This window comes from Megascapheus bottae, chromosome 12 (assembly GCF_031878675.1).
Source record: "Megascapheus bottae isolate mThoBot1 chromosome 12, mThoBot2.hap1, whole genome shotgun sequence".
Classification (NCBI taxonomy): domain Eukaryota; kingdom Metazoa; phylum Chordata; class Mammalia; order Rodentia; family Geomyidae; genus Megascapheus; species Megascapheus bottae.
The window spans coordinates 22,736,313-22,751,248 of record NC_143520.1 but is presented as its reverse complement, the minus strand read 5'-3'; the positions used below and the strand labels follow the sequence as shown (position 1 = coordinate 22,751,248).

General features: G+C 36.7%; 1 protein-coding gene across 2 annotated transcripts in view; it reads right to left on the bottom strand.

Annotated features, from left to right (window-relative positions):
• Acvr1c (activin A receptor type 1C) overlaps positions 1–14,936 on the bottom strand; it is an 84,338-nt gene that overhangs the window by 24,120 nt on the left and 45,282 nt on the right. The window contains exon 3 of one of the 2 annotated variants that reach the window (XM_090342803.1): positions 1,596–1,835. In XM_090342803.1, coding sequence (XP_090198929.1) covers positions 1,596–1,835 — 240 coding nt within the window. The remainder of the gene's footprint in view (positions 1–1,595; positions 1,836–14,936) is intronic. The other variant, XM_090342804.1, reaches the window with a different exon arrangement.

Here is a 14,936-nt window from a genome sequence, read left to right as displayed (position 1 = left end):
TTATTTTTTGTCTGTATTACGTTCCTTTGAAAGAGAAGTTTTTGGTCATCCTGAATGTATTTAAATGAGTAGATCTAAATTATGAATTCTTAACATACACCTTTAGATGAAATTTATAAAATGTTCTGATAAGGTTAAATACTTATTTAATAAGTTGAACTTTGTGAATAAAATATATAAATTTTCAAAAAATTAGTCACACATTAAAGTTGTTTGTGCCTAAACTCCAGGACAGTGAATCTCAAAATGTAGCATGAAAAAATAGAGCACTGAATTCCAATAAGCATTACATTGGAATAAAGAGTGCCAGCTTTCTAATCAATGATAAAACTTTTATTCTAGTTTATAAACTTGATCCTTTTGAGATTTTCTTCTAGTTTTCCTCCTTTGAAAACATAAAGCCTAATTTGTACAATGATACAGGCATTTAGGAGATCTTCCCCCAAACTAGTCAAATACTCTAGCTTTGTTGGAGACTATTATGTTCATCCATTTGGATGACCCCAAAGTTATTTCCTATGAAGCCTGATTTTTACCATCCCTTTATCACTTGCCTCTTTATCGTCTGTGCCTGCTGCGATGTTTCAAAAGGCCATTGACCTAGTTTTTCAAAATGTATTATGTAATGATCTTAATGATCTTTTGAAAGCAAGAAGAAATTCAGGGACCTCTGAAGGAGCTTACCTAAGTTTGTCCTCTAGAGAGTTCCATTTAACTGAGCAATGAAACATGTACACACCACCTGTTATTTTCCTCAATATTTCAATGAATATAAATAATTTAAATTCACATTCAACAAAGAGAAGATTGTTATAACAAGGCAAACACACTAGAGACTTTGTGTTTCTGCTAACTAACCACTGGCAAGATATCTTGGCATATATGCCCTACCACTTTGAGAGTTTGTTCTTTCATGGGGAAGATTGCTCGATGCTTCACAAATACTTTGTGCTATGAGAAAGACACACATAGTCCACACTACAGCCTAGAACTTGCCGTTGACCACCAGGGAATTGGAGCCAGCTCTGAAAAACAGGGCTTCTCCACTTAACTCCTGTATTTTACTCATGTAGAACATACTGTTGTCTAATTCTAGGTCAATTCCTTGATAACCTCTACTGATTCTTAGTCCTTCATAACCAGCAGCAAAAGTGCTCCAAGTGTGCTACATTTCATAGCTAACACATTTTCCCAGAATTCACTGCCTTCCCTCACTCTTTTGTGCCTATAAAACAGTGCCAAGAGACAGCAGTGATTATTATTAACCATAGTGGAAGATGTAAGGAGTTCAGCAGAGAAGCAGCAATCATAAGTAAAATAATAAAATAAAATGATATGAATAAATGTTGAAGGGATAAGAAAACAAAATCTGAACACATAGCTTCCAAAGGACAATCACAAAACTATTTTCAAAGCATGACAGGCTTTTCTCCTCGTCACCTTCTATCATGGTAAACTCTATACTAGTGTGTACCATTTGCCTCATCAGACGTCTTAAATAATGACACCTACAGTTTTTGGATACTATATTGTCAAAATACTTGGCCATTTAAAGGTAGGATTTTCTAACAGGAAAATAGAGATTGGACACGTACCAGAGCCAGATCCTGAGGCTGTCCCATCATAGATCAGGTCTTTCAAGGTTTTCCCAGCATTTCCCAGGTTGCACTCAGAAAGCGCTTCCTCCACATTTGGTCTCTTTTTCTTCCTGTGTCTGCACTGTTGGTCTTGGCATGCCCATATTGTGAGCATGGCAGCTATGGACAGGAGGCAAATGGGCACAGTGATAACAATGGTCAGCTCTGTGGGTCCAAGTTTGGGAGCTCGTGGTGATGCTGCAGTAAGAGAGAGGGAAAGAAAGAATAGTACCATAAACTATCCCATCCACAACCTCTCAGAGACTGAAAGTGCAGCACCACAATTTCAGATCCAGATAGATTCCAATGTAGGAAAAGAGAGTGAGGATCACAGCTGCAGTGAAGAACAATCATGAAGAATCATCATTGAGGGAAAGCATTATCACTCCAACCTTTTCTATATAAAGCCCTGAAGTGAGGCTGGGTGCAGGAGCTTGCCCATGAAACCCTAGCTGCTGAGGAAGCTGAGCTCTGGTTTAAATTTAGCCTGGGCAGGAAACTCAGTGAGACTCTTATTTCCAATCAATCAGCAAAAAGTCCAAAGTGGTAGAATGCTAGCCTTGAGTACAATAAAGCTCGAGAAAGGCACCAAGGCACTGAATTCAAGCTGCAGGACTGGCACAGAACAAACAAAACAACAACCAAAAACCCTCAGAAACAGTTGACAATTTTATGTCTCTGATACTCTCCCCATTCTCTAGCCATCCACCATCAGAGCACATTTATTCCTTCATGATGCAAAGAATGATTGGCTCTTGTGACGTGTCACAATTATACAGGTGCTGGAGATGTAATGGTGAGTAGAGCCCCAGTCACTGCTCTACTAGTGTGTGTGCCCTCCTGTGTACAATGAAGTGGAGAAACTTGGCACAGGGTGAGTGGAGATTCATGCAATGAAGGTGAAACAGCAAAGAGAGAGTAACAGCAAGATGCCCCTTTAGTGGTTATGAAAGGACTTTCTTGGAGGCATCAAGCAGAAGAATGAAATAAAGCAGTGACAGCTACAAGTAACAGTGCGTGGATGTATGCTTTTGGTTGTGGAAAGCCAGGTCAGGAAGACAGGAGTCTGATTGTGTGCTTGGGAATGTGTCACCTAGTGCACTGAATGAGGGAGGAATGGAAGGGTCTTCTGTCAAAGGCTTCATGGGATGGCTTTAAATTTTCATTCTAAACAGAAACTGTTACTAGGTTTTGAGTAGGTCATAGATGTAATCAAACTTTTATTCCGAGTGGCTACTGTGTGAAGAGATCTTGGGGAAGCAACAACAAAAGCGAGGAGACTCACTGGAAACCCAACACAATAAGCCAGGTTGGAGGTGATGGACAAACCTACCTACAAATCAGGGGGGCTGAAAAGAGGAATCTCAAGTTTGAAGTCAACCCTGTCTCAGAAACCAAAGGATAAAAAAATACTTAAAAAGGGACTTTCATTATGTACTCTCTAGATCCTTGTCATGTTTAATTCTCCTGGCTAATATCACCACATGGCTTATCATATATTAGCTTATTTATTACCTGATCTTCTCCAAAGACCATAAGCTCTAGGAGAGCAAGGGCTTTGCCTGGTCTGGTTCCCAAGTACATTCCTAGGATTGACAACCATGCCTAACAAGTAGTTGCTAATCAGTGAATATTTCTTAAGTGTCAGGGTCACAAACTTCTACTATTTCCTACTACATAATGGATTAGACTTTTCATCTAGGTAAAATGAATATAATCATGAAAATCAAATGAGGGAAAAATATAATTATACTTCAGACTTTGAGTTTTAAACACACATAGTCATTTTAAATGTAAACCTCATCATACACCTAAGAAATCTTTTAACAATTTAACAAAAGGGTGATAGGTTAAAAAAGAAAAGGTGATAGCTATTTCCTATGATTTTCAAAGAAGTTCTTTTAGCATGTGAAACTGTTACATTGTTCTTCCATTGAAGCCAGCCTTAGCATCAGTTTAGTTCTCACTCTTAACATCAAGGGTGTGGTTTTGTGTTTGATGAGCCACAAGATGTGATAGAACATGGAAGCAGAACTGAGGAAACTTAGGTTCCCAAACACCAAGAGAATGTAATCTCTGGAGAAAGGGAAGATTGGCTCAACTGTGGGCTGCACCTTTGTCACTGTGAACACTGTGAACTGTAAACACACACACACACACACACACACACACACACACACACACACACACACACAGATGTCTCTGCACAGCCCCAAGGACAAAGCTAGAGATCAGAGCAGGAAAATAATCACATAACAACTGTACCTTTGAGTCTAAACCAATGACAATGTATATCCTATAAAACTAAGAAGAGTGAAAGAAGGGAGATGTGAGAAGGTTGAAAGGGGCGACAATAATCAAGATGCATTGTATTCATAAGTGCTTCATTAAATAACAATTCCTTTGTGCAACTACTTAATGATCATAAAAATGTAATAACAGAATAAAAACTAGATATCATTTAACCACAAATATCATTTCATTGTAAAAGAGAAAATAGTATTCTCACAAATGTGTCCGTAGATGTTTCACCACAAACATAAAAGTCTATTACCAATAAAAAATATTTTAAATTGTTAGGTAAACTTCAGAAATATAATCCAAGCTTTTTAACTTTACATTGTAATAACTGCCCACCAACTTCCTTTCCCCTGGCTTCAGGATTCTGATTGTACACCAGACAGAACAGCCTTGAATTCTCTTTGACAGGTACTAGATTTCTGTGATGACTTTGCCTTGGAAATCATTAACCATGGTTTTTGTCACTCTTAAAGGGTATTGTGATAAAAGAATTTTATTGACCATTTCACAATGATCTTTTATACAGTACTCACAAAGTAATTCTAGGTTTTCTAAGATGTTCACAAAATGCACTAGGATCAACCTGATTTAATTGTATTTTAAAGCCACCTATTTAAACATAGTTTTAAAGATAAAACTCCATTATTGAATACCTTTCGACAGATAGGTTTTCTTTTAATATTGTTATTAAGAACTACAAATATAAACCTTAGCTTAAAAGGAATATTTATTGTCTTCATTTAGTAAAACTCTACTAAGCTGAGCTCAGATGGCTGCTATAGCAACTAATAAAGAAGCAAAAGATCCGGAAGCCTGGCAATACAGTCATCTCAGTACAAGCACAAGGCTCAGGCCCTGGAGCTGCTTTTAGAAATATTTATTGCCATGGCCAGTGCTTCTGCATTTGTTAACAAATTTACTAACATGAGATACTAAGAAAAAAATTTACTCAACTGGAAAAAAAACAGTGCCATCCAGAAAGATCTCCTTAAACACTGAGCAATTTCAAAAGCAAACATTTGAAAAAGTATTCTTTAAGCTAAATGGCTATCATAATCTCTGTTGGAGAGAAATGTAGAAAAAAGTATTGTGTAATGTCCACCAGAGAATCATAGTAGGAAAAGACAATAATGTAGCTAGGAGCTAAGAATGTATTTTAATAATAGATACTAGTGATGGACATACTAATTTTCTAAAAGGTTCCACATTCCTGTGTGTGTGTGTGTGTGTGTGTGTGTGTGTGTGTGTGTGTACCTTCAACCCAGAGGATGGGTGCTATCCCTTAGCTTTTTTGTTCAAGCCTGGCACTACCCTATTACTTGAGCTAAGTTTCATTCTGGCTTTTTGGTGATTGATTGCAGATAATAGTCTCATGGAGTTTCCTGCCCAGGATAGCTTGGAACCTATGACTCGCAGATAGCCTCTGGAATAGCTAGGATTACAGGCATGAGCTACCAACTGTCTGACTCACATTCTACATCCCTGGTCACAGAACTTTCACTATTTGATCATTTTTAGATCAGAGAATAAGAATATGCATTTTCCATGGAAAGCAACTCCATAAGAGGATACTTTAAATACTAAAGTTGGTGAGAATAGAGCAGGGGTTGGCGGGGGAGGGGTTGTCTGAGTGCCACATTGCTAAACCAAGGTATTTCACTCTTGAGCTAATTGAATGGTTAAGGGTGGGGGTGATAGGTAGAAAGTGCTACCGTGCTACCCTAATTGCCCTTCAAATGTCTCCTTTCTGTCAACTCTTGAGTTAGATCCAAACTAAGAATGTGCAAAGAGAAGGACAGCTGGCCTTTGGTATTCACAGTATTCAAAATTCACAAGTACCTACAGTACCAAAGTATGTATATAACCTACGCACCACCTCCCCTAAACTTCCAGTCATCTCTAAATCACTTGTAATAGCTAAAACAGCGTAAACATAGTGTGAAAGTCATCTGCTCAGCCTCACCACAATATTTTCTAAATGTTTTCAGTCTGCAGCCAGTAACCCTAGGGATACAGAACCCACAGATATGGACGCCTCACTGGCAATAGTCCCATTCGGCTACTTCCACTACTACTTCTTCCTAGTGGCCATTATAAAACTGATTAGAAATAACTGAGTCACAGGTGGGGCAACTCCAGAGTGTGCCAGGGTCAGTAGCTGCAAATGGCCTTCCTACTGCACTGAGCGACAATAATCATGTCAAGGGTTGTGAACAATGTGAACCTCCCAGAGTGAACAAGGACAAGAAATTTTCTAATCTAGAAATTCTACCATCAGTGACTGGGATAAAAATAAAAGGACAATAATTTCTAGTGTTTAGCTGAATCAGGTATGCTATCAAGAGGCCATTCTATTGTGTGTTGCAGAATCTGTAGATTGTTATTTTTGTGACCTTTCTTTATCTGACCAGTTGCTTAATTTTGCATTTAGGCAAAAAACACCACCAATAAAAATATTTTCAGGACAGCTTCACCTTATACTGCTGGTTTTCTGGCAGTGTATGGTGGGCAGACGTAACGTTAAGACATAATGATTGTCTTAAGGAAATGGGAATATTGGTTTGAAGAATGCTTTGACATTGACTTAAGAGGTATAAAAATTTCTATTGAATGGGGCCAGGAGTTTGCTCTACTGGTAGAGTGCTTGCCTGGCATGCACGAAGACCCAGGTTCAATTCCTTGGTACCAAATACATAGAAAAAAGCCGAAAGTGGTGCTAAGGCTCAAGTGGTAGAGATCTAGCCTTGAGAAAGCCCAAGGACAGTGCTCAGGCCCTGAGCTCAAGCCCAGGACTGGCAAAAAAAAAAAAAAACAAAACAAAACAAAAAAAAAAAACTCCATTGAAAAGGAGGTAAAATTAATAAAATACTGGAGGGAGAAGTCAAATAACTTCCATAATTCATTTTCTTTCATTTAAAGGTAATAAATAGATGTCTTGCCAGTTACTGGTAACACATTCCTATAATCCTCACTAGTCAAGAGGCAGAATTTTGAGAATCCAAATTGAAAGTCAGCCAGGCAGACAAATCTACTAGATTCTTGTCTCCAATTAACCTGCAAAAATCCAGAAATGGAAGCATGGTTTGAGTGTGAGAGTGCTAGCCTTGAGTGAAAAAGCAGAGTAAACACAGGAAGCTCTGAGATCAAACCCCAATACTGGCATACACCTCCCAATACACACACGCACACACACACACAAATGGATGGTCTTTTCATTTCTATCATCAAAACATTTATTTTCAAATAATGCCTGTTTTGATGAAATTAGATGGTACTTATTCAAGGAACATTCCACTCTTTTCCTTTAAATCTGTCCTTTATAGAAGAATCAAAGTCCCTTGGACTTTGCACACATGTCTCATACTCCTGTCACTCCAGGACATTGCATAAAGCTTTCTTTTTCAAGGACAATATTTAAAATATTGATGACAAGAGAAAAGTTACATTTCTCTGTCCTCAAGTCAATGTTAGTGTAACTTCTCCCATAGTTAATATATTCCACAAAGCAGCTTTTTCCCTTGGAAAAGATAGGTGTGGAATAATCATATTTTCGCTAGATCAGTGTCCTGTCATTGATAACTATTCAAAACATTTTAGCAAACATGTAATGGTATTTACATGACTGAGAAAGCAGAACCTTACATAATATAGAATTCTCGATTTATAGTTGGTACTAAATTTGACTTTGCATTTCTCATCATGTCCTTTTGAATAACATGTTTATAATTTAAATCAATTTTCTTGTTTTGGGGGAGTCAGAAATGCTTCCTATCTTAAGCTTTTAAGAATACAAGTTTGACTTCTTTTTATGCTTAGATTTCAGAATACTTGCTACAAAAAAATAAAAATTATAGCACCTTTCACTTTATGAAGAAAAAAAACAGGCTGTTTGGCACACCTGTCAGGTGTGCATGGAATCCTCAGAGAGTGAGCTATAAATGGATTTGTTCATGTGGTGGCAGTAGAATTCCAAAAGGGGTCTAGTGAGGAGTTCTCAACATGCATATGTCATCTTAGACTACAGCAACAAAACTGTGCCTCAAAAAAACTTCTATGAATAATTTTAAAGGCATGAAGATTACAAGACTTAGAAAGGATACCACTTCTTGGATATGCAGGGTTTAAATTATGACATGTTTTTAAATGGCTGGTTCTCCTTTTTATTTAATTTTATTATCCAGGTGATGTACAGAAGGGTTACAACAGTTATATACACAGGTAATGAGTACATTTCTTATTGAACATTATTACCTCTCCCTCATTTTCTCCCACTTTCCCTCTTCCCAACCCCCTACCAAGTTCATTTCCAACACATTGTCTTGTGAGTATTGCTGTTGCATTGGTTTGCACTTTGTCCATTGTCTGATTCTTGATAAGTTTAATTGTTTAGCCAGTTCATCTTTTTTGAAATGCTAACATGTCATTTCAAATGAAAATCTAATTCAGACAAGTATGTGGCACCTAATCAATATGCATTGTAGACCTAAAGAAACAATAATCTTTATACAATGGAGACCAGAGCAAGGTGATAAGAACTGAATGAAAAGTTAACAAAACTCCCATGTTTTAATGCTATGTCTGTATGCCTTTATTGAAAGTAATTATTTAAAATACCAAAAATACAATAGCATTATTAAAATAATGTATTGAAAAAACTGAAAGAGAAAAAATCAGGAATAATTCTATACCTTCAGTCATTGTGTTCGGCAGCAAACAGGAACAAAGACACCTGGAACCTGAAGGCTAAATAATCTATTTCCATGTGAAGGGATATAATTAATATGAGTATAAACTAAATTGAAATTCCTATCAAAATTAACCCCATTATAATCAGCTTTCCTAAATCAGGCTTTCTGATCTGCTAGATGAAAACTAGTGGACAGTTTTAGTGTTGCTAATGTTTGTTATGGCAGTTATTTCCTCTAGATATGCTTCTAATGCCACCTGAAATAAACTTGTTATAAACTGAAATGTAAGCCAGTCACAAGTTAGAAAACATAAGGCATTCCCTCTATATAGGAAAAACTATGTGTTTAAGGAAAACAAGTATGGTTTAAAGTTATATTAAATACACCACTTCACTATGTTAAAAAAGAAAATTCACTCACTAGGCTGCTGATTCACTAAACTACCTCTAGGGAAGTGAACATAAGCTTAGTACATATTAAATGAAAGTGAATGAAAGTTGGAAGGTTGTCCCAAAGGGACAACTTTGTTACTATTCAGTTTCTGCTAACCCTTTGAGGGAGATCTCAGAGATACCAAATCTCTACTTTACAGTTTTTTGCTCAGACACTGGTGATTCACTCCTCTAATCCTAAGGGCTCAGGAGGCTGAGATACAAGGATTATGATTCAAAGCCAACCTGGGCAGGAAAGTCAGTGAGACACTTATCTCCAATTGATGACCAAAAAGCCATAAGTGGATCCATAGTTCCAGTGGTAAAGGGTTAATCTTGAGAAAAAAAAAAAAAAGCCAAGTAAGAGCTTCGGGCCCTGAGTTCAAGCACCAGTGCTAGTGCCAAAATAACAAAATAAAAGGAATGTGTTTTGTAGTAGTAGTAGAGTTTGAATTCAGGGCCTTCTGCTTCCCAGGAAGGTTCTCTACTGCTTGAAAGCCATTTCCCCATTCCTTATTGCTTTCACTGAATTGTCTCTAACTCATAACCTAGGGGCCTGGACCACAATCCTTCTTTCTTCTCTTTGCAAAAATGAAGCAACACTCAGCATTTAATTGGTTAAAATGGAGATCTCACAAACTTTTTTCCTGAGCTGGCAAAAATAACTCCATTTCCCAAGTAACTGAAATTAAAATCGTAAGCCACTGAAGTCACTCAAAGAAAGTTTCCATTAGGAAAGTCCTTAGCCAATAGAAACTCAGTCCTGAAGTCTACATGATTGTTTGGCCAAGTTTATGGGCCTAACATAGTATGTGAAGTTATTTCTTCACTCATTTTTCTTTCCCTTATGGTTTATCCTCTGTTGTTGCTATATCTGATTTTGGTACCTGGTGCATTGTACAGACATTTATTTGTCTATTTGAATCAGGGGATGGAAGGGGAAAAACAAGATGATGAGACATAGAACAAAGGATGAACCAGTGTAATAGCAATATTTACAAGACTATATGTTGCAAATGAACTTTACAACTTGGAAGGGATTGGGGGAGGGGAAGTTGGAGAAAAACGTGGGAAGGGGAAAGCAAGAAGTAATATACTCACTACCTTACCAATGTAACTATAACCCCTCTATACATCACCCTGATAATAATAAAAAAACAGAAACAAAAAGTTATCTTTGTCTTCTATTATTGTTTTAATTTTTTCTCATTTGATTAGTAAGAAACTCAAATATTCACCCTGGTGTTAGAAGGAGAGTTTATATATCTGGTGTAGATTTGCAATAAGGAGTAAGATCTTTGATAGCCCAACTGATCATAGGTAATTCTATTACACTACCTATTCTGATCAAACCATGATTCTTCCTTGAAACTTAAGCTTCTTAAAAATAAACTAAACTTTTGCCTCATACATAAGGACAGATATGAGTCAAAAAATCAGATGAAAATTATCAGAAAATTATTAGTAAATGTATTAAGAAATAAAAAGTATTCACTGAGAAACAAGACATCTAAAAGCAGTCAGATAACATTATTGAAAGTCTGTATTAATAAACCATAGAACCAGACTGCTTTCAAAGTTCTTATCCTATTAGTCAAAAAATTAGTTTGTTATTTAAGACATTATCATCTAATTTTCTGATACTCTTAGTTGAAAACATCCTGACTGATTCATCATCTGTTGTTTTTTTTTTTAACATTTACCAGTCTAATGGATGGGAAAAATGGTATATGGTAATTTTAATTTCCATCTCTCAAGCTATTAGTAAGATTATACATTATTTTAATACATGATCATGTGGATTTCCTCTTCAATACAGTTTATACTTAGACCTTTTTCTCATTTTTTCATTTAGTACCCTCCTGGGTCCCTCTCCCATCACTGCAATTACAGATACACACACACACACCACACACACACATACACACACACACACACACTACTCTCAATTTCTTTTTCTAATACTTACTTTTCAAGACATAGATGTCCTAAAGATTTTCATCCAATATTTAATTTATCTTTTAGTTTTATTTATATTCCCTTTTAGCATTCATTTTTATTTTAGTTTCCACATAGACATTTATATCTGCCATGTCCTTTTATAGTAGCACAGTTTCCTGTCTTATTTAAGAACAGCCTCCATACTATAGAGTCATAAAAATCCTTTCTTTTCTAAATTTTTCTTTGACATTTAAATTGTTTTATATGTCACAATTAGATATTTAATCAGGCTGTAATTTATTTTCGTATATGGTGTGACACTGTGGTCCAACCCTGGTTTCCTCCAGATGGATAGATAATTATGCCAGTATCATTTCAAAAATAAACCACTCTAGAATTTCCATTTGTGCCAACTTACACTTTAGATGTCCACATAAACCCTCCCTGGTACAGTACACAAGAAAAATGCTAAAGAAAATATAAAAGAAAAAATCTATTTTATAATCTAGCTCGTAAAAAAATATGAATGGCTTAGCAGCCAAAAATACAGCAAAAATCTAGAAAGGCTCTGGAACAATGGAGATAGCATTTATTCTGGAGGCATTTTCCAGTTCTTCTGGAACAATTCAAGGGTTAGTCAGAGATCCTTGCACAAGTCTGGCAACTCTGAATGGTGATTATTTGAAAACAAAATAAAGTAAACAATGGTCTATATAGTCAGGGAATATAATTCTATTTCAGCTCTTACTGGGTAGTAGAAAAAAATTCTAAAATGTCCTTACCACTGTGATATATTCTTCTAGGCAGGGTTAGGGGTGAGAATTCACTCTGGATGTTGTCTCAAAAAAACTAATAAATATCCCTCAGATCCCTGTGGGGGTGGAACTAATGCAAATCTTCTCTGAGGGAACAAATTTTAAATATAGGCTTTCAGAGTTTCTTCTCAATAAGGGACAGGAAAACATAATCTCATACTCAAAATTCCCAAAATGAAGAAGGGCAGCAGCCAGCAAAAATATGATTGCGCAAAATCAAAATGGAAGAATTCAACACAGAGAAACTGTACACATTAAAAGTATCAAATTTATAGACTAGAAAATATGAAAGAAAAATGTGAGAGACATAGAGGATAAAAACAGATGGCCCAATGTGTACCAAATTAGTAAAGGGATGGATTTCAGAATTCATAAAACTCACAGATAGAATTCACTGGAGAGACAAGTATTTCAATTTTCTCCCACTGAATACAGAAGTTTTTCACCTATTATTCGTTTACTTGATTTCCTCCTTTGTGCACAGTCACTTGTGCAAGTAAGTGCTTTCTTTTGGAGATGGAAATATTCTCGAAGTGTTAAATGATTTTTTTTCTAAGCAAAGTAGCTGCTCTTCTCATCTCAGATGAAGCTGGAAGTGGATAGTCCTGACCAGGTTATGACTGTGAAAGAAATGTGACAGAGTCTACAGGAACTAAATAAAAATAATATCCACAGAGGTGGGTAGATATTTCTCAAAGAGAAGAAAGTTCCTCTTACCTGCTCAAAAATAAACAGCAAAGTAATAGACCCTATGTACAGGAATCCATAAAAAATAAGTTTTTCTTATTCAATGGATTAACATAACCAACGTTCAATTTTTAAATGTGTAAAACTACACTTGTTTTTTGTAATAACATTTATTGTGATAACGTATTGATGACATTGTTTATGAAGACCTGAACTTGAAGTACTAGTCAAATAAATGGGTCAATGGGAAATTGTCATTGCTTTAATACTTAAAACTAAGTATTTATGATAATCAGCTGAGTTTTGTCCTGGAACTGGCAAAAATACAAAAACAAAACAAAACAAAAAAAACCATTTGGTTGTAGTGGTATGCAACTGCCATTCCAGCTAGACCTCATTCAAATTTGGTACCCTGTTCAAAAGGACTAAGGTCATGGATCAAATGCTCAAGCACCTATCTAGCAAGCAAAGTTCATGCAACCTCAGAATCACAAAACTTAAGAAGAAAAAAGCATGAAACTAAAACAGTAACTATATATTTTGATACATTCTACCAGTTTAGAAGTAAACTAACAAATGAATAATAATTTACTAATAAAAAATAAAAATTGATCACATTAATAACAGGTTAAAATAAATTTCCTTTAATGGAAAAATTCTACATTTCAATATTAATTAAAGTAGTGTTTTAAACTGTGAACAAATTTCTTAGTGTAGTCTAATCAGTATTCTTTTTTTCTTTTTTTAAGATTTTTTTTTTTACTTTTTATTGTCAGGGTAATGTATAGAGAGGTTACAGTTACATTTACCAGGTAGTAGGTGCATTACTTCTCACACATTGATACCCCTTCTAAAATCAGTATTCTTATTTATTGAAATAGCAAAATTCAAAATATATCTCAAATTTTTTTGGCAATCATAGGCTTGGGCTCAGCACCTGAGCACTGTCCTTGGGTTTTTCTCAAGGCTAGAGCTCTACCACTTGAGCCACAGCACCACTTCCAGCTTTTTTCTATGTGTGTGGTACCAAGGAATTGAACCTGGGTCTTCATGCATACTAGGCAAGCACTCTACCACTAGACCAAACTCCCTGCCCCTATATCTCACATTTTGAAAGTGATCATGGTTTGCAGAATTCAAGTACATGTGAGTCAGTAGAAGCTGTGTTAGAGGAGCTTCTTTCTGTACCAAAAGAATCCTGTACCAAGCAGTGTCAAACTGCTTGAAAGGAGTTTTCAGGAGGCCAAGAGTAATTGCCAGCATTTCTCCAGCTCCTAAGTTTCTAGGCTGCCAACTGCGAGGGCACTGGGCAGGGAGGCATGAGTTGTATTAAGGTAGAAATTATATATGTAATCCTAGCTACTCAAGAGGTTGATTTCTGAAAATCACAGTTGAAAGCCAGTCCAAGCAGGAAAATCTGTGAGACTCTATCTCCAATTAACCACCATCACCACCACCCAAAAACAAAGGGAAGTGGCTCAAAGTGGTAGAATGTTGGCATTGAGCAAAGAGCTTAGGGACAGTACCCAGGCCCTGAGTGAATGAGAGGGAGAGATAGAAGGAGGGAGATGCAAAGAGAGGAAAGAATGGAAGAAAATAAGGAAAGAAGGAAGGAAGGAAGGAAGGAAGGAAGGAAGGAAGGAAGGAAGGAAGGAAGAAAGGAAGGAAAGAAGGAAGCAAGGAAGGAAGGAAGGAAGGACGGAAGGAAGGAAGGAAGGGAGGGAGGGAGGGAGGGAGGGAGGGAGGGAGGAAGGAAGGAAGGAAGGAAGGAAGGAAGGAAGGAAGGAAGGAAGGAAGGAAAAGAAATTGTATCACAAAGAAATGAAGACGAGTGCCCAATCATTACAAGTAGAAGGGGGGCAACTGAAGCATGACACATCCAAATCACTTCATTTATATTGCACTGGCTATCCAGAAATGTGCTGGCCATTTGGGGCAATGGATGAAAGAGCCAAAAAGGCAAAACTTCACCTCATCTTTAGGAAAGTCTCCCAGTTTACTCAGCCCCTTCTTGTCAACTCCTGACTTTTTCTTCTATGATTGAGCACATGAACCATATTGACCATCAAACACTGCACAAATATCACTATTTGTCGGAGTGCTTTTCTATCTTTCATACATCCACAATGAGATCCGAAATGATAGGGACACCAGTCATACTCACTGATGATACACAGTGATGTTGCTGGGCCTGGGTGTGTGAGGGCCCAGTCTGGAAGCAACCTTTGCCCAAAGAGCTACCATTTTACAGACACCTAATAGGCATCTACCTGTGCCACCACCGCACAGGTACTACATGTCCACATTCCTTTACATTTAATCTTCATTTCCCATGTGATGACACTAAAAGAAACAACTTCTTAGTTGAAATAGAGAAATTTGAATTCAATGAATTGTTATATGGTAGTTCTTATACACATATTAACTAGGAGCTAG